Here is an 18465-nt window from a genome sequence, read left to right on the forward strand (position 1 = left end):
AAGAGAGTCGGAACAGTGCGCCGGTGTCAGGATTGGAAAATACTGGTCTGATATCTCATCGGCAAAGTTGTGGTTTTAAATTAATCAAGATCCGTCACATCCGTGGGCCAATGGGACGTAAATTCCGTTGTTGGAAGTCTTGGGCAGCGCCAGCCTTTCACATTATAGGGAAAAACGAAGCAACTCCGGCTAAGGAAATAAAATTGATACTTATATAAATGTAGCCCCACAACATGTCTTTGTCAATCTCCAAAAAAAATAGCAACGTAGTTCAGTCAGTCAAAAATGAATATTAAATTGGCGTTGATATAACAAAAATTAGAATTTATGCAACACTTATTCAATTAATTTCTACATGCAAAAAGATTTCCTATGTTGCTAGCGATAACACCTAAATTGAAGGTGCTTCCTTATATTATGTTATATATATTTAGAATATGAAAGTAAAATTTGATACATATTTATTTAAATAAACAAAAATGAATTTTTTCTACCAAGACTTAGATAATTTACTAATGGGAAGAAAATCTTGATGTCTGAAAAGAATATCAAAAACTGCCGGGCTATATTGCTGTCTTTGATTGTCTTATGCATCATGATCATACCCATCAGATTTGAAGGTTCCAGATCGTTGCTGAGAAAAATTATTAGTTGGATGAGGTCTGCTGGTTCAACGAGTTCCATCACAAAAGGGACACGCATTTGTGCGTATCCTTTTATGGTTGGACCAATAGATGGCTAAGCCGGTGGACCTGATTCAACCAATAATTGTGAAGGAGTTGATAAATAATTGGAGTCCGGAGGAGGGAGATATTGGATCAGATGCAATAATGTGGAAGAGGTGGAATATTATCTGGTTAGGGTTCAGACGGCCTAATCCACCGGCACCACTGTGCTTTGGACCTTGGGAAAGGGGAATTTGAAAAGAAAGGAGCAGGAGCCACCAGACAAACAAAAAGCACTGCCCGGAAACTACAACACAGGTTGCATCAGTTACAGGTCCCAATTTGGCCTCGCCAAAAGTGGACCCGCATTGGCTTCATGACGCGGTACAAGTTTTCATTGCCATGTGGTCTTCGACACTGCAAGAATATCTCCAAATTTCAGGAAAAAAAACTTCTTGAATCATCCAAAGTGTTCACTTAGCTAAATGGTTCTCCCAGTTGTTGTTGCATGAACAGATTGCTTGAGAAATATTTGATGATTCACAGATTTTATGCTGCTGTATTCATGAAGTAAGCTTTTATGGATTACATAGCTATAACCCTGTTTTTTTTTAAAAAAAAATTATTCTTTAATTTATACTTTTTATGAAATATTCATATTTATCTAAATTCCAAATTTTCGGTCTCGAAATCAAGCTGGTCGAGCAACTGGCCGAGTCTGGCCACGGTTTTTATGGTACTGTTAGATTCTTCATAAAGATTCCGCACTCACTGCACAGCAACGCCCTCAAAATCCTGCAGCTGATTACGTTATCAAGTGATCCCAATCGCATTTCAAGAAGCTTATCTGTGACCACCACCAACCAATTCTGTAGCACCAAAACCACCACATTCTCACATCAAAAGCATTAAAAAAAAAAAAGAACCCAAGTCTGCAGGAAGATTTTCTCAGATAGGTGAGCAGCTAATGGCATACATGCAGAGGAAGAACCAAACCCTCATAACCATATAGGAGCAACTTTTCATGGAATCTCATGGATCTTAGCAATTAAGACCAACATATTGTGAAAGGTTGATGTCAAAATTAAGGTCAGTGCACGCTTCATCAACTTAGATCATTGTCTCTTTATACTGCATAAAGCGCAAAAATCCACATCCAAAATGCTTACAAACATCTATGTAGGCAGCAATCTAATCTTCATTCAACGCACTAAAAGGAAACTTCCAATCAGGATTCAAGGTGAAGAGATTACTTTGGAAAGCTATGAAGATATTCACTGCTGTCCCACAACGACATCAAGGAGTTCTTTTTTTGGTAAATCTTTACCGGCTGCTACTCCAGTTTCCATGACAAGTATGGGCATATTTATGTTACTGTCAAAATATTAACTTACAACATCACTTTTCTGACAAAGGACCTTAGAGAACAACAAAATAATTATATGATTTTTACTGCTGTTAAAAAATAGACTCTGAAAGTCGCAACACGCTTGACGAGCTCTATGCATATCCTAAATGTTAGAATAAAATAGTCAATTACATTTTTTGGGGGAGAACCATAATATTCTCATGCTCTTTTCTGTATTCAAGCATTTTCCGGCCTGGTTGCAGAGAGAATTGTTGACAGTCAGTGCCCTGGATGACATGGTATGACAAGCAAGCATTTCATCAATTGGGTCTGAGATAACAATGATCTGTGTCCATCTGTTCTCCTGCATTAGTGCCCTCTCTCTCACACAATCAATGTGACCTTTAGATTTCAGGTGGACATTTGTGTGGTTCTGCTCAGGTTGGAAACACTTGATGTAAAAATCTTTTAATCATCTCATAACTCGTGAAAGTAATGACTGCAGTTGGGGTAGTTCTTAGCAAATTTGTGCCACAGCCACGATAGAATCCAGGGATGCCTTCCTTTTGAAATACTTTCTTAATACAGTCCGCCACACCTGTGTATTGGTTAGCAGTATCCCGTGCCTGGCCCTGCTCTTGCAGCCTGGACCGTACTACCTGATGAAGAGAAAATAGTAAATTTCATGAAAATGGCTTAAAACACATATAACATAATTTGTAATTGTTTCTCCCCAACATGGTTTTCAACTTGACAGAAAAAAATTTATAGGAGAACATCAGTTCTCAATCTTTTAGTCTGAGAAGAGAGTTCTTAAACCATCCATTTAATAGGCACATTCTGAATTGGCCTCATGGAAATCAAGTATCATAACTTCCCTTTTCCACAAGCTACCAAGCTAGAAACTATCGACTCTTGAGCCATTTAGCTGTGCTCTGAACTTGGAACTATTCTGGGGCTGAGGAGACTAAATAGGCGCATTCTAGTAGTAAGTTCTGCATGTAATCTGAGGGCATCTACCAGAAGAAGTCAGGCATACCTCATGAGGATATGTCATTGTGGAGGCAACTATTTTAGATAGTGAAGAAGCAATAGCAACACTTCCTGGACTGAGTTTATCCACAGTGGTATTATCTGGGAAATTATAACAGGTCAACAACCAAAATTGGAAAAAAAAAAGAAAGATAAAAGTTGGACTGGCCAAGTAAAGGCGGTCTAAAATTTTGTAATGCCAAAGATCACCCTACCCCTTCTGGCCAAGTAATACTTGATCTTTTCATATGCTGGAAATTGGATTGAAACATGACTAACCCCTGCTAAAGAAGGAAGAAGGCCACTGTGCACCACACAAGAAATAGCATGTCAAGGAAAGTACAGAACTAAATGGCCAAAAATTGAACAAAATAATTTATATGATCAATATTCATGGATTAGATGAACTACAAAATATCAAGACCTGTATAATCCTTGGAAACCTTCTTCATGCATAATTCTTCTAAAAGCAGACAACAGACTTCTGTAGGGTACCACTCCAGGCCTCATTGCTTGTGTCTGTCAGAAAAACAACGTAGATCATTAAATAAGGCAAAAAAAATTGTTCTACACTTTCAAACTATTATTTCAATTTATTTGCATTATATGTGAATGAGAAGGTATTTGGTTAAATGAAGATCATTGAGATGGGTCAACAAGCATGACAGATACATTTATAAGGTAAAACTAATCCAACAATAGACCAACAAGATGCACAAAAAATCAACAAGTCATAGTGCATAAAAAGCAACTGGATGATCTACTGCATTAAGTCCAATTGTAGGTTCGAACAAGTACCTCACCAACTCTCCTTTAGTCACTGTCCCTCCCCTTCAACTCTTCTTAAATACATCAATTCAACATTTCCAGCTTAGCCAATGGAGAAGGCGAATGTGGACTCTCCACAGATGATAAGAATCTTTTTAGTTCCTTGAGAATCATGGGTCACTCTAATAAAACTCATTGACAAATATACATATTCGAATCCTAAAAGATGACTTATAACAACCCTAAATCATTCTAAGTCCAAAATATAATGTTATATTGTCAAAGCAACTGTCAAAGACAAGATAGGACTCTTCATTAAACCTCCAAGAAAACTATGTAAGGACTTCCTGACTAAATAAATTCAATATCAATTCTTAATTGATAAACACAACTGGTAAGTGGTTATATTAAGTACACATGCCTTCCAATATGACTGTACTCCAAGTAACACAGTCGTGCTTTATAGGGACCCTCAACTGGATCCTACATCAGCCGGCTTCTGTCACATGTGAATCCTTGAGCATATTTTTATGCAAAGCTGACCTGATTGGAATTTTAGATCTTTGATCACAGAAATATAGTTCTGTTTTCAGTTTTGGCCTTTTATTTGCTGTCTTAGAGCTTTTACTTGTACATTTGACATTAGATGATCTGGTCTCATAATGTGAAAGATTTAGGTTGTTACATGATATGGAAATAAGGTGCCACATAAAGAGCCATTTTATAAAAACCTGGAAAAGAAGAAGTAGAGACGCAAGAGGGACTCAGAGATACTCCACCCTCTTAGGTGTCTTTATGTATGGCCCAACCCCTCTTCTCTCCACAGATCTTCATATGACTGGACAAAGAACAAAAGACCTAATTCAAGGACTTTTTGTTTTGTTTGCCTAGGATTTTTATGGTTCCACAGGAAATGAAATGAAAGAGATTGAGTTAGAGAGGAATGCTCTTTATCATTGTCTAGTATAGAAAAGAATATTCAAGGAGGAAAACAATGAGGAGATATAGGATCAAAATTTTCTCTAAAAGGCCTAAAATTTTTCTTCGCAAAAGGGTAGCAGTTTTGAAAGAAAATAACAAATAGGCAAGTGGTTCAAGATAACCGCACCTAAATCACTTGCTCTACAATTTAGTTCGACCAAATATGAGAAAACCCTCAAGAGTTCTTTTATTTTCTTGCTGATTTACTTATTTTCTTTTTTCTTTCTCGGCAGCTAATAGAGCCTTCGGCTTTAGTTACAGTTATAACTACAACAAGTCCTATGGTTGAATTAAGATTTGGAAGATTGAGTATGATCAGAAATTTTTCTATTATTCTGTTGAGCCATTATTCTCTCTTTCTGTTGCTTTCCTCTTAAAGATTATTTGTTAGGAAAATAGGACACGGAGTAGGACTTTATTTTAGCCACATAATATCGACATAACTGATTCAGGAGGTTCATCGGACTTGATACGGATTACTTTGACCACTACGAATATTCAAAAGGATCACCAAACTCGACGTGGAACACTTTGGCTACTACGGATATCCAGGAGGATCAAATTGGTATCAGAGCTATGCTCTTATCTGGTGGAATTCCAACTTGATCTAATCAGATCAAGTTGGTATCAGAGCTTCGGTCTTTTACATTATGGGAGCTTTAGCGCATGATCGAGATGCACGAGTAGTACAAGTGTCAAGAGAAGGACTATCCGTGCTTGAAGTACATTAAAGGACAAAGGTGAGTACGGCTACTACTTCTACCTCGATGGATGATGAGATGATGGAACGTCTCACATAACTAGAGGATAAGATAGCCCAACTCCCTGAGATTGTGTCTCGATTGGCGACGCCTTCAACACAAACACCAACAACTCTATCTTCTAGCAAAACCAAGTAGTTCATCCGCGAGGCAGGAAAGCAAGCATTTTTCCATCTTCAGTTTTGAATTAGCTAGAGCTAAATCTCCTAAACAAGGGGAGCTCTAATCCAGGAGGATCACCGGACTCGATGTAAACCACTTTGACTACTATGAGTATTCAGAAGGATCACCAAACTTGATATAAAATACTTTGGACTCTATGGATATCCAGGAGGATTACTAGACTCAACCCGGAACACTTTGGCCACTACGAGCAGGGCTAGACAGGATTCAAAAGCAAGATCCGCCACATCGGAAAGCCGAGTCACAGCCAAACTTCCAAAAGCTATAACTTGGTCATACAATGCCCAATTGAGATTATCTTTCTTTTGAAATTGGGTATCTTTTCAAGATCTACAACTAGGAGTTTAAACTAGGATGAAGTTCCACTGTTAGACTCCGAAATGGGCTGGTCAAACCGAAATTTGTTTTTTCGGATAAGACTTTGACTGGGCGTAGCTTTCTATTTAAAAGAATCAAGTGGAGCGACAGAAGGCAGAGTTGATGTAGAAGTCGAGATCTGCCTCCTCGAAATTTTTAGCTTTTTTCTATTAGAGATGCCTATTTTAGAAAAAAGAGTCCTATTAGGATTAGGAAGAGGAATCCAACCCAAATTGTGTTAGGACGGACCTCATATTATAAATAGAGGCTATGTACCATATTTTTTAAAGGATCAATGAAACAAAAGAGGACTTAAATCCCTACTTTCGAGTTTCCTTCATCTTCTTCTAGTTTTCTCTTGAGAGATGCGAGTTGAGTAGGTTGAAGAAAATCTTTCTTCTCCCGATTGGATCAATAACTGGAATAAATCTTATAATGAACTATTCCAATCAAACCTCCCTATTCTTGGAATAGCTATTTAATGTAGGACCTAGAACAGGGCTACTCTAGGATTTTTTTTTCCTTTTCTATTTTTTATTTGCCTCTTGGTTATTTTTCTCTCCCTTTTCATTCTTCTCTCACCTAATCATGGAACCCAATCCACCCCACCTTAGTGGTTGAAGGCCCTTTTTGTGGCTGACAAGCTCCTTCCCTAGACATTTGCATCCGCCAATCATCGACCCGACAGAACCCCTTAAGGTGACAGGCCCCTATATCACTGAGGCGCTTGGCATCAACAAGGCACTCCCCTAAAAAAAGCAAGGTGCTAATTAAATTAAAAAAGCTTCAATAAATGTAGTACAAGTAAATATTATATCTATCTGAAAACTATAAGAGTATAAGGTTATTTATTCATGTTTCAACTTCAAAAATCACAATTATCTTGTACAATAGATATCATGTTTGACTTCTTTCAGAATGCCGCATCAAAATACCACTTCCCATGCTATGCTTTTGAACAAAAGTCAGTAAAAATAAACCACTTGATATCCTTCAGTAGACACAAAAGTCAAATATGATAGCATAAATACCACTTCTCAAACATATTTGATGTTTCTAAACAAAATATAATCCAAAAAAGTAAATCATTAAACATCCTAGATTAGCCCTTTATTTATAAGGACCCCACTAGACCAAAATAACCTCCAAAGTAAAGTTAATAAAGATATAAAAGAATGGGCAAAAAAGTTTAGGAAGAATACTGTTAGACATTGGAGAGGCACTTGCCTGAACGTCTCTCGCTTTATCCCAAGCTCTCACCGCATCGCCTTATTAAACTTTCCTCACACGAGAACTACTAAGGCACTTGGGGGCTTCCTAGCATCGCCTGAGTGCCTGGAGAGCCTTTGATGACACTTATTGGGAGGTAGAGATTTCTGAAATAAAGAGGGAAGGTGTGGATCAACCTAGTGTAGGATTTCTAATATCCTTGAATAATGAAAGCCAGCGACCTTCCCCAACTTCCCTATAAGTCTTCCCTCTCTAGTCTTCTAAACTCTAAGAACTTCTCAACAGTCCAAGCGATACCGCATGGATAACATGCAGGTGCCCAAATGAGCGCTTAAATAGAAGCAAGATTTTAAAGCTTATCCTAAAAGTGACATTCTGGCATCTTTGGACAAAAAGCCCTCTAGTATGGCATTACCAGACACAAACTTCGGCAAAAAGATCACGTAAAGACCATGAAGAACTTACTTTAAGCAACACAAATACACACATCATCAGCCCAGTCTTGCATGCATGTCCGAGTTGGGGGTGAGTTGGTGACTCTGGTCACGCATGTGTATATGTGATATGGCATGGCAATATCATAGAACAAACCTGAAGTCTGGTTTTAACAACCCACAATGGATTGGTCACAATAGATGTTGCAGCTCCAGCACCAGATGCAGCTATAATGTTTGCACCAATTGAGAAATGATTATTTCCATCTACTGCACATGCGAAAAATGTCAAAAGTTAAGTTTAGACCATTTTTGAAATTACCTACAAACTATAAGTTTTTAAGACTATATTATCTAACATAGGAGCACATTATATAATTTCCAAACTTATGGAAGAAAATAGAAGATTTAATTCTTAAGGAAAATCTAATTAAAACAAACCATGTGATTGAAGTAGGCCTTTTAGCTGATCATAAACAGTGAAATATACCTGGAAATGAAACAAAAATGTCGGTAAGGTTAACCAGATGTAATTACAGGAATCAAGATTCTTATACAGTTATATAGTTAAGTTCAATTGAATATTAGAGAATACTTCTCTCGATAAACTGACCTCCATTATAACTATGTCTACACATGTGAAAGTTTAATATTAGAGTACCACTAAAGCATTAGCTCAAATCATATCAAGAATTAATAAAACAAAAGAAAGAAAAGTACTTGCAGATTTCTAAGTTTCATAAAAGGAAAAAAGGTAATTCAAGTCTACTGTGTTATTATTAAGAAGCACAAAAGATATACTCACTGCCCAGGTTGGAAGTAGTGCAGTAATTGTTGGAGAGAGACCACGATACAATCCTTTGACGCCTTCATTTTTTATTACATGTTCTAGGCTTGAAATAATGACACTACCTAATTCATTTGAAAAAAGAGAAAATATTTTAACATTTTAAAAGATCACAAAAACCAAAGACATAATCTGTGAATCAATATGTGATCATGAGTCTCATTATTCCATATGCATCCATGTGAATACTAGCAGCTGACAATTCAAAAAAAAAAAAAAAAGCACACAATGTATTGAACTCAGCAAGATCCATGAATTAGCCCCACAATCCTTCATACACAAAATTCTCTAAGCTAATTGTCTAACCTATAGAATGTGATCTACCTTGATTTTGTTGATGTTTACATATAAACATAAGAATTTACGAGTCCCTAGGATGCACTAGATAACATGATTGAGAAAACAAACTATCCTACCTATTAAAACAACTGAGAATTCAAAAATCAGCCAAAGCTCAGGAATAATGCTCTGACTTTTTGAAGATAGGAGGAATTAGAAAGGCCTGAGAGTTATAAAATATATTTTTCTGCTTTTATTCCACAATCTGGGCAATTTCTCAAGCCCAAAAAGAGAATACAAGTATTATAGACAAATAAGAGATAGATAGAAGGAAAAATCATAAATGTTTATTATTCTTAACCATAACTGTAATTATTTTCTTCTTCTCTTTTTATAGCTAAGTATGTAATAAAACCTAGGAAACAGGACTGCTTAATTTACTAGCACACCTAGACATTCTACCTAGAAAAGGAATACGAAAAGAAGAAACTAAAATAATTTCAAACATTCTAAAAATAGCAAATTATTTATCACTATAGAAGCCAGCAAAAAGAGCAATTACAACTCCCCCTTCAAAATACAATCTTAATAAAGTTTAAAATTTTCCTAAATTGATTTGTACCTAAAGTGGGACCAGTAGATGCTTATATTTCCTAAAAAAGATGCCAAAAGCGGACAAAAACAACAGCCTTATAATCGAATTCAAAAGTTAAAAGAGAATATAAAATAACTAAACTATTTATCCTAAAACTAAAAAAGGAAAGAAAACTGAAAATAAATAAATTAACTAAGCCTATGAATCATCAAAGTGTCTACAGTTTAGGAAAGATTCAGCTACTCTAGCAGTGTGATTAGATCTTATCCAGTTGTCTTCTTGTTAGGGTTTTACGAGGTCACAGTGGGTACATATTTAGCTATATGGAGACAGACCCCTTACCATCTCTTTTTTGTTTTACGTTTTCTTCTGCTTTTCAATCATCATGCATATGCATGTATGTAAGATGTGATTTTTGTGCTGCATCAAGCAGACAGTTCAAAAATTCTCTTAGTTTTAAGCAACTGAATAGCAAAAAGGATACCACATCAAGTCAAGCATTAGTAGAAGAAGAGGACACGGCAATACATGTGAGTGTGATTATGGCAAGGATAACCACTATAGCTTCTTAACGCATAAAGTTGATGGAGAATTTCTGATGAATCCCTCACTCTAAATCTATCATTATTCTCCAGCTGTTGTCATCCAAACCACTAGCTTCCTTAACTATGATTCCTAAGTACTTGCGCTGAAAATCTAGTAACACCTCAAAGTTCTAAGCAAAGGGAGCACACGAACAACTTTGGTGGGGTTTTACTAGAAATGTACCACAATTTGAATTTTGATGGAACATCAGATGATAATTAAAATTTAAACTGGATCATCACGTGTTCTTCTTGAAGGCAACTCCTGCTACTGCATTATCCATTTTACTAGCAGCAGAAAGTGAAATGACTCAGCTGCTCAGTATACCAAGTAACGCAGGGAACATATCTAGCATATTCACTAAATTACCAATAAGGAAACTGAGGGTATTTCAGAATATTATTTAACAAGAGACTTTTAATATCCATATAGGTGATTGATATACAAAAGGATTTCCTTGACTAAGAAAGCCAAAATGAAATGTCAAAAGATATTTAGTATTCGAAGCGTTGGAGAGCTGTAGTTTAGGAAGCATGAATGCTTAAAATTGCATGTCATGTTCATATGCAATGCCTGTTGGATACCAATACTTAAATCTGATAATGCTAGGATACGGGTCAGATAGTTATTTGAACAATCCTGTTCTTAAAAGTTGAAAAACAGGATACTTGTAATTGCAACATGAGATTCTGGACAATTTTGTTTGCGAGATCCACATCTCAGTGAATTCACTTATTTCGTCGAAACTAGAAACCTCTTTACACCCGCTACAAGCTATCTATTATATCTAGTTTGACACGACAACCAAATCAACATTCAAAAAATACATATGCCTTCAAATTACTAAATACAGAAACTAGAGAAAGGAAAACGAGAAAGAAAGAAAGAAAGAAAGGAGAAAAGGAAAAAGGAAGCATACGCCGAGCAGGAGGGGGCATTTTGGGCAGGCCATGGACCTGAAACCTCGTCTTGATCACATCCAACGGGCATACAAATGTGGCTGCTATCGCCCCTGTAGCAGCAAACCAATTCGAGCATCACACAAACCAAGTACTTATATACACAAATAATCAAACAAGAAAGGCGAGAATCTAAGAGCACTGAAAGAAAAGAGCGGAATTCTGAGAACAAGCCTGCAGAGGCGCCGGCGACAGCATTGAAGATGAGATCTCGGGTGCTGGACCTTCCATGGGATTCTCGCGACATCTTGAGATCTCACGGGGCCGTTCCGGCGATCGCCATCGCAAGGTCCCAAGGTTGAGCCTTAAATCAACGCATAGAAATTAAGGGGGGATGGGTGGGTTGATGAAAGGCGAGAGCAAAAGATAGAGAGGTGAAGAGGAGGAAGGCTGGAGGGCGGGGACCGGAAGATGAACAGGGGGTTTGCTGCACCGAGAACGCTCCGGCCGAAATTCCTTCTGTTGGTGAACGATGGGCACCGATCGGAGAGAAAAATGACGCTAACCAGTTGAGGGGCCCCCACGTGTTACCGCACGAGAAGGGAGAATCAATACGCTTCTATAAAGTAAGTATACAACTCTAATACTGTATAATTTTCAAATGTAATATAGTAATATAATAAAATATAATAACTGAAAAAATTAATAATTAAAATTTTGCTGCAGGCTAAGTAACGAGCTTTAATAATAGTTGAGCAAAAACTTCTACCATTACTACCGGAATGCAAGATTTATCAATTTGTCTGGTAAACTATTTGGAGCTCATGTAGCCCATGCCGGATTAATTGTATTCTAGGTCGGAGCAATGAACCTATTTGACGTGGCTCATTTCGTACAAAAAAAATTCATGTATAAACAAGGATTGATTTTATTTCCACACCTAATTACTCCATATTGGGGTAGGTCCGGAAGAAGTTATAGATACTTTTTCATATTTTGTATTTGGAGTATTTCACTTAATTTCCTCTGCAGTTTTAGACTTTGGCGATATTTATCATGTATTTTTTGGACCTGAAACTCTTGAAGAATTTTTTTTTATTTTTCAGTTATGTAGGAAAAGATAGGAATAAAATTACTACAATTTTGGATATGTACAAGAATTCCATCACTAATATTGATGTCAATAAGCTAGCCCTACACCATATGCAAGGCATCATTTCTTATTTATTTATTTATTTTAACTATTGTTGAAATGCAACACATGTACCAAATTTTATTGGAGGGCGCAGTATCTCCGACAATGTCCTCATTGCACAGGAATTTATGTTTGATCTAGGTAGGGCCCCGATGAGGAGGAGTTTGATGGGAGTCAAGCTTGATATGGAGAGGGCCTACGATATGGTGCATTGGGACTTTGTGCAGCAGTCTTTGCTGGGGTTCGGTTTTCATGAGACATGGATTCAGTGGTTCATGGGCTGTGTTAGGGTTCCATCGTTTGCCATCCTGGTGAATGGCACGCCATCTTGTTTCTTCGAGCCCTCGGGAGGGCTGCGACAAGGATGCCCTCTATCCCCCCAGCTATTTATTATCTGCGCGGATGCATTGTCTAGAGCATTGTGTCCGGCGATGATCACTCAGGAGCTGGAGGTGTACAGACCCGTGGTAGGTGCTCCCCTGATTTCCCATCTATTGTTTGCTGATGATTGCTTGTTGCTAGTCCGCTCGTCGCGGCAGGACGCCCGAGTCAGGACAGCGGGCCAATTTTTCGAAGTCAGCTATTTGTTTTAGTCCAAAGGCCAGACAGGCGGTGAGGCACTCTATTATGGAGATATTAGGGGTGGGTGAGCAGGATGGCACTATGAGATACTTGGGAGTCCCGATTTCAGGCCAGCGGCTGCGAGGTAGGGACTGCTCTTCACTTGAGCTCAGCATCAGGCAGAGGCTGGAGGGCTGGTAGATGCACTCTCTGTCTATGATGGGCAAGATCACAATGGTTCGATCAGTTCTCTCTTCGATTCCTATTTACTTGCTCTCCAATTCCTTCATCCCAGTGTCATTTTTGAGGTCTATTGAGTAGCTTCTTAGAAACTTCATCTGGGAAAGGCATGGAGGCAGAGGTGGCATCCACTTGTTAGCATGGGAGGTGGTATGTCAGCCTATCAGGTTTGGGGGTCTAGGTGTGCAGTCCTTGTTGGAGAGGCGAGAGGTGTTAGCAGCCCGATACGTCGCGAGATTTATTCTGGAACCTGATAGTATCTGGTCCTCGTTGATGAGGGCGAAGTATGGGATGTTGCTGCCTGGTGTGAGAGCTACTCACTACCACTCACAAGTGTGGAGGGAGATGTATGCCAGAGCTATGTTGGTCCTTCTGGAGATTAGATGGGCTATTGGTGACGGTCGATCCATCAATGTTTTGGAGGATTGCTGTATGACTGTGCAGCCGCTCGACCGTCTGCCGACCTTGGTGGTTTCGGGACGATTGGCGGGCCACACGGTTAGTGATCTGATGTTTTCAGAGGAGGGCCGAGGGAGGGAGGAGTTGATTCGGGAGGTCTTTGGGGAGCACTTGACGGAGATGGTCCTGGCCCTCCCGATGCCGACTCGAGGGGAGCCTGACAGGTTAGTGCGGGCGCCGACGGGGTGGTCGCGGGTGCGCGCGAGGGATCTACAGGTTCTGTTCAGGGGAGAGCCAGTTCAACAGATAGAGGGAGGGTGGATTTGGAGGATGCGGACTCATCCACGGATGGCGCTTTCTTTTAGAAGGTGGCCCGGGGCTGCCTTCCTACCAGAGCATGCTAGTCCGACGGGGTATGCGGATTTCGTAGTGTTGCGAGGTGTACACGGACATTGAGGAGATCATTGGGTACGTTCTTCTGCAGTGTCCCAAGGCTAGGGAGATATGGAGAAGGTCACCAGTCCCTCTTCCCCAGTCGGTGGTGTCGGTACATGATCTGCTGCAGTTGTTGAGAGACTCATTCCGGCGGCCTAGTTCATGTTGAGGCAGGTGTACTTAGAGCATGTCTGGCCTACCACATCTGGTTGGACAGGAATGCAGACTTGTTTGAGGGCAGGAGGTCCTCACCGAGGTTGGTGGTGGTTAGAGCAATGCTTCAGGCTGCGGAGGTGATCTCATGCACTGCTATGTGTTCTCTTGGGATGGCCGGGGATATCTGAGGTATTCGCTTCGCTGTTACAGCACCCAAGTTTGCTTTTATTTCTTGGGCGCTCCACCCCCTGGTTTTCTCAAGGTGAACTTTGATGGTAGTGTGGCGGTAGATGGGAGGTCAGGAGGGGTTGGATTTATGATTAGAGACCATCGCGGTAGCCTGGTTGCAGCAGGGGGTCGTCGTATGCCAGGTCTTATCGTAGTTGGGGCAGAGCTTCGAGCAGCTTGGGAGGGGATATCATACACGAAGCGGGTGCTCGGTGCCGAGCGGGTGTACATCGAGGGAGACTCATCGACGGTGATCGAGTGGATACGGGGTGCAGACCAGTATGGGGATGGTCATCCACTTATACGCGATACACGCAGGTTGGTTGTTGAGTTGGGCGAGCATCAAGTTGCTCATGCTTTTCGGGTGGCGAACAGGGCTGCAGACTGGGTCGCCTTCAGAGAGTTCTTGTAGACATCTATAGTAGAGCTCCCGCCCTCATTGTACTCTTTACTTTTTTTTAAGTTGGCAGGATGTACTCTCGTTAGAGCTATATGAATTGCCATTTTCACAAAAAAAACTTTTTAATAGCTAAATTTTTATTATATATTAAGTAAAGTGCTTTAATGATGGCCGAGCAAATGATACGAAGCACATATCTAGCGAATGAAAAAGTTGGCAGAAATGGAACCTTTATTTTAGATATATGTGTGCATATAACTTATATAGTGCGCATGATATATCTTTCTTTAATTTTTTAATCTATTTTTAAAATATAATATAGCAAGATGAAAGTCAACCCAATTGAGCCCATTTATACGATGTACAGGGTTTAGGTTTATAATTTTTGATTTGTTTAATTGTTTAGACCTATTGAATGAGTTAAGTCAATATATTCGTTCATGTCAAATGGAGTTAATGGACACATGTTTGACATGTTTTCCTAAACGAGTTGCCCGTGTCATGTTGCATGACCCATTTATTAAATGAATCAAGTCTGTGTGTCCATTTTTATCCATTTTAATTAACACATCAAGTTCAAATTGATAATGTTTCTCTTTAACTAATGTTTCCATCTAATCCAATTCATTGTCACCCCTAACTAAAATTAGTATCATCTTTAGTATAAAGTTCAGCCTTGACAAATGATACCTATACTTCTCTATCCTTTTTTTCTTCCTTCAAGAAAACATTGCTAGAACAAATAACTTTCAATCTATAGAACAAAGTCCCAACATTATCCGCATCAGTCAGTAGAGTGTACGCAAGTAGGAAGTTAGAATCACAGAATTTAGCCCAAAATGATTAGTGGAAAGGTATTTTTTTGGTTTCCTTAGTCTTGTATAAGTACCCAAAATTTTCTCAGCAAATAATCAATATGGGATTAAATACACACCCGTACAAAATCTTACATACTTCCCTCGTTCAACTCCTGACATCCTTATCAGGTTAAGAGTTTAAATCCATTCAAATCTAATTACAAGCATTACGATCCGCCCAAAGTCAGCCTCTATGAACCTGTACTGCAGTGTCTCCTAATCTACATAGACTATGGGTCGAGTTCGCTCTAATACTATTTGTCACACCAATGATTTCACTCAAAATGGCTAGCCGAAAGGTAATTTTTGGATTTCTTAGCCCCTTACGGGTACCTAAATTTTTTTCGACGAATAACCGATGTTGGACTAAATACACGCTCGCATAAGGCCTCATAGAGAGCCTATTCTTTGGTTCTAATGGAAGGTAATAATTTGGGAGTAACCATTGCAAAGACATCAATACCATGCAAAGTATTTGTGAAAGAATTAAAAGGTTAAGTTAGTGTCTGTTTTATGATTAATTCCACGAACTGTTTGAGAAGTTGGCGAGCTGAACTACGGAAGCTTAGCCCTATGACATCGAAAAAATACTCCATGTGTAAATGAAGCGTAGTTTACACTTCGGGGATTTGACAACATAATAAAGTAAGGTGGTTAAACGAACAACTTGTACTGCTCGACGACACCCTCTTGAATTGACCTCGGCCACGTCCGAAAACCGGACGCCTTGCTGTCTCTTTACATCAGCGAATATGACTGCCACCGGCAGCCAATCGTAGCAGCATCCTGGGGGCTGGGGACCGTTGTAAAATTTTCAAAATCTAAAATGTTTTACTTTTTTCACATTTTATCCTCGGATGACTCTAACCCGTTGCTTAGCCCTAGAGATATTAGTTATCTGACACATCCACCAAACACAAGGATTCTTAATTCCTGCAATGAGAGCATCATCCAATAATCCAATCTAATGACCAAATATTCCTTGCAGCACATGAGAGCATTGTTGTTAATGGCTGTAGTTTTGCGAGCCAGAAATTGGCAGTAACTATTGGCATTTTTTGTTAAGGGCAAATAAATTAATTTGAACAAGTCCAAGCAATCATATAGAAATCCTACTAGGGTTGATATCCAAAATTTTAATGAAGTCATCATTCTATTGGTTAAATTGTATTGATCCATGGAACTTGATATAAAGAAGTCTATTAGCATTAAGCTTACACTAATAATTAAAGAAGTAGATGCAAATCCATTTGCCTTGCTATTATCATATAAATGCGTGAACTGCAAGCTCTGGACCACCCTCGTGCATATGCCTACACTTAACTATGGTTGTATAATTGAAACGTTCGTATGTCTCCATCACTTCGTATTGCTTACCTTTCAATTTTATTTTCTTTTTAAACTGTTTTGCGTAACCAAAACACTAATTTTCATTACTTTTGAAATCCCATTTAATCCCAATTTGAACCTTTAATAGAAAAATATTAGAAGTATAAGAATATTCCAAAAAAAAAAAAAATCATAGCAAACGGTCAGCATCTGGTATACCAAATCTTGACCATTCACTCAAAATTAAAGCACAATGTGCATGGCATATGATGGAATCATAATTATGTATATACTCATGCAGCACATCATCCGTGTCAATTTTATTTTCGAGGGTGTGATTCAAATAATCCTTTTGATGGCAGAAATGAAACAAACTGTGAACCACAGCTGAGCCATTTATGGACCTAACAAATAATTTATGACAGCGACCAAGTAAAAATGAGATGAACACCAACTAATGTAGCTTCACCATCCCCACATTAATTTCATTTTCATCTTAAACACTAAGAGAAACAGTAAAATTTCTCATGGTTCGCTCATTGCATTTTACACAGTGAGCATGTGTGTGTCGGTCCCTGTCATCAAGCAATGAACTCATCAGTAGCTTAGAATCAGCTTCCATCATTGACTCTGTGGCAAATCTCTGCAAGAAAAAACCAGAATCTTTTACGAAGAAATAGATACAACCACAACGACAGCAACAACAAAAAAGACACCGAATAGAAGAAAAAATAGCGAAAAATACATCCAACGATCTCCCAAGTCCCAACACTATGTTTTTTTCCTGTTTTTTTTTCTTCAAGCAATTCTTCTGCTTAGAATCACTCAGGAATGGTGACGAGTACGGGCCGCCAAGCCCGCCGCAGCAACCGATACCGAAGCCCCCCGGATCCAGACCTCAGGCCGCCGCCGCTGCCGCCGCCACGGAGCCGGCCGGCGAACCTCCCGACCGCCAGCCCCCCGAACCCGAACCTCCTCGCGACGCCACCACGACCGCCCCCATCCCCGCCACTGACACGGCCGCCTTCGCCCCCTACTTCCCCTCCCACTGCCGGAGGCGAGGACACGAACAGATCCCTGAGCGTGTGGCTCAGGAGCCCCTTCTTCTCCCCCGGATCCTCCGTCTCACCAGCGGCGGCTGGCTTCGCCGGGGCGAGCAGCGTCCGGCCACACGACCGGCCGAGGAGCCTCCTCAAAGTCTTCCGCCGACGGAGGCGGAATGCCGGGCTCGCGGCCGCGGCCGCCGCGGCGGGGGCGGGGCTCCGGGATGGGCTCCTCGCCGCCGTGGCGCATTGCGTCGCGAGAAGCTTAAATTTCTGCAACGTCGCCATCGAATCTCTCCTCTTTACATTGGATTTGGGTTTCGGTCTGGGGAGGCGAAGAAAGAAGCGTCGGAAGAAGATAGGCAGCGTTGAAAGCAGGAGCTCTGGCTGCTCTTTATGTGGACGGATCGATGAGATGAGGAGGACGAGGAGAGAGGGAAGCGCACGCGCCACGTGGATAGAGGTTGCGGTCGCGTCGCTTTTCGTAAAGAAGAGAGAGAGAGAGAGAGAGTGGTGGGGAAGCCGGCCGTCTCAGTAGCCGGGCTGACGGTTGCGGGCTACCATGTCGCGCGCCAATAATCGAAATGGACGCTTCAGCCGCATGATTTCGCTGGGCTACCCAAGCATCCACATCCTACAACCGTGAGGTCGTTTTAGC

The 18465-nt window shown here is 40.1% G+C and overlaps 2 protein-coding genes across 3 annotated transcripts; both read right to left on the reverse strand.

Annotated features, from left to right (window-relative positions):
• Positions 1-2084: 2084 nt before the first annotated feature.
• On the reverse strand, positions 2085-11558 carry LOC103712777 (nicotinamide adenine dinucleotide transporter 2, mitochondrial-like). 2 transcript variants are annotated; one of them, XM_008799398.6, is made up of 9 exons: positions 11199-11558; positions 10985-11077; positions 8565-8671; positions 8201-8249; positions 7917-8029; positions 3470-3564; positions 3261-3349; positions 3053-3147; positions 2085-2672 (listed from the first exon to the last, which is right to left on the reverse strand). In XM_008799398.6, the coding sequence occupies exons 1-9, from the start codon at positions 11269-11271 to the stop codon at positions 2451-2453; spliced, it is 936 nt and encodes a 311-aa protein (XP_008797620.1). In that variant the 5' UTR covers positions 11272-11558; the 3' UTR covers positions 2085-2450. The 2 variants fall into 2 exon arrangements, with proteins under 2 accessions (XP_008797620.1, XP_088558696.1); XM_088702570.2 differs by having other exon boundaries at positions 8565-8667; positions 10985-11408.
• A 5850-nt stretch (positions 11559-17408) lies between these two features.
• On the reverse strand, positions 17409-18446 carry LOC103712776 (50S ribosomal protein-like protein). Its single transcript, XM_008799397.6, has one exon. The coding sequence runs from the start codon at positions 18093-18095 to the stop codon at positions 17586-17588; it is 510 nt and encodes a 169-aa protein (XP_008797619.1). The 5' UTR covers positions 18096-18446; the 3' UTR covers positions 17409-17585.
• Between the last annotated feature and the right edge of the window lie 19 nt (positions 18447-18465).

The sequence above is a fragment of the Phoenix dactylifera genome, chromosome 1 (genome assembly GCF_051530095.1).
Source record: "Phoenix dactylifera cultivar Ajwa chromosome 1, Ajwa_hap1_PhDact_Kaust_v1.1, whole genome shotgun sequence".
Taxonomy (NCBI): domain Eukaryota; kingdom Viridiplantae; phylum Streptophyta; class Magnoliopsida; order Arecales; family Arecaceae; genus Phoenix; species Phoenix dactylifera.

Bases quoted from the DNA above. Each gene is read 5' to 3' on its own strand.
- LOC103712777 (XM_088702570.2), bottom strand. From the start codon at position 11,271: ATGTCGCGAGAATCCCATGGAAGGTCCAGCACCCGAGATCTCATCTTC. The intron at 8,030-8,200 runs GTTTGTTTTAAT...TCGCATGTGCAG, and splicing joins AGGCCTACTTCAATCACATG to TAGATGGAAATAATCATTTC. The intron at 3,148-3,260 runs GTAGGGTGATCT...ATAATTTCCCAG, and splicing joins GTATTACTTGGCCAGAAGGG to ATAATACCACTGTGGATAAA.
- LOC103712776 (XM_008799397.6), bottom strand. From the start codon at position 18,095: ATGGCGACGTTGCAGAAATTTAAGCTTCTCGCGACGCAATGCGCCACG.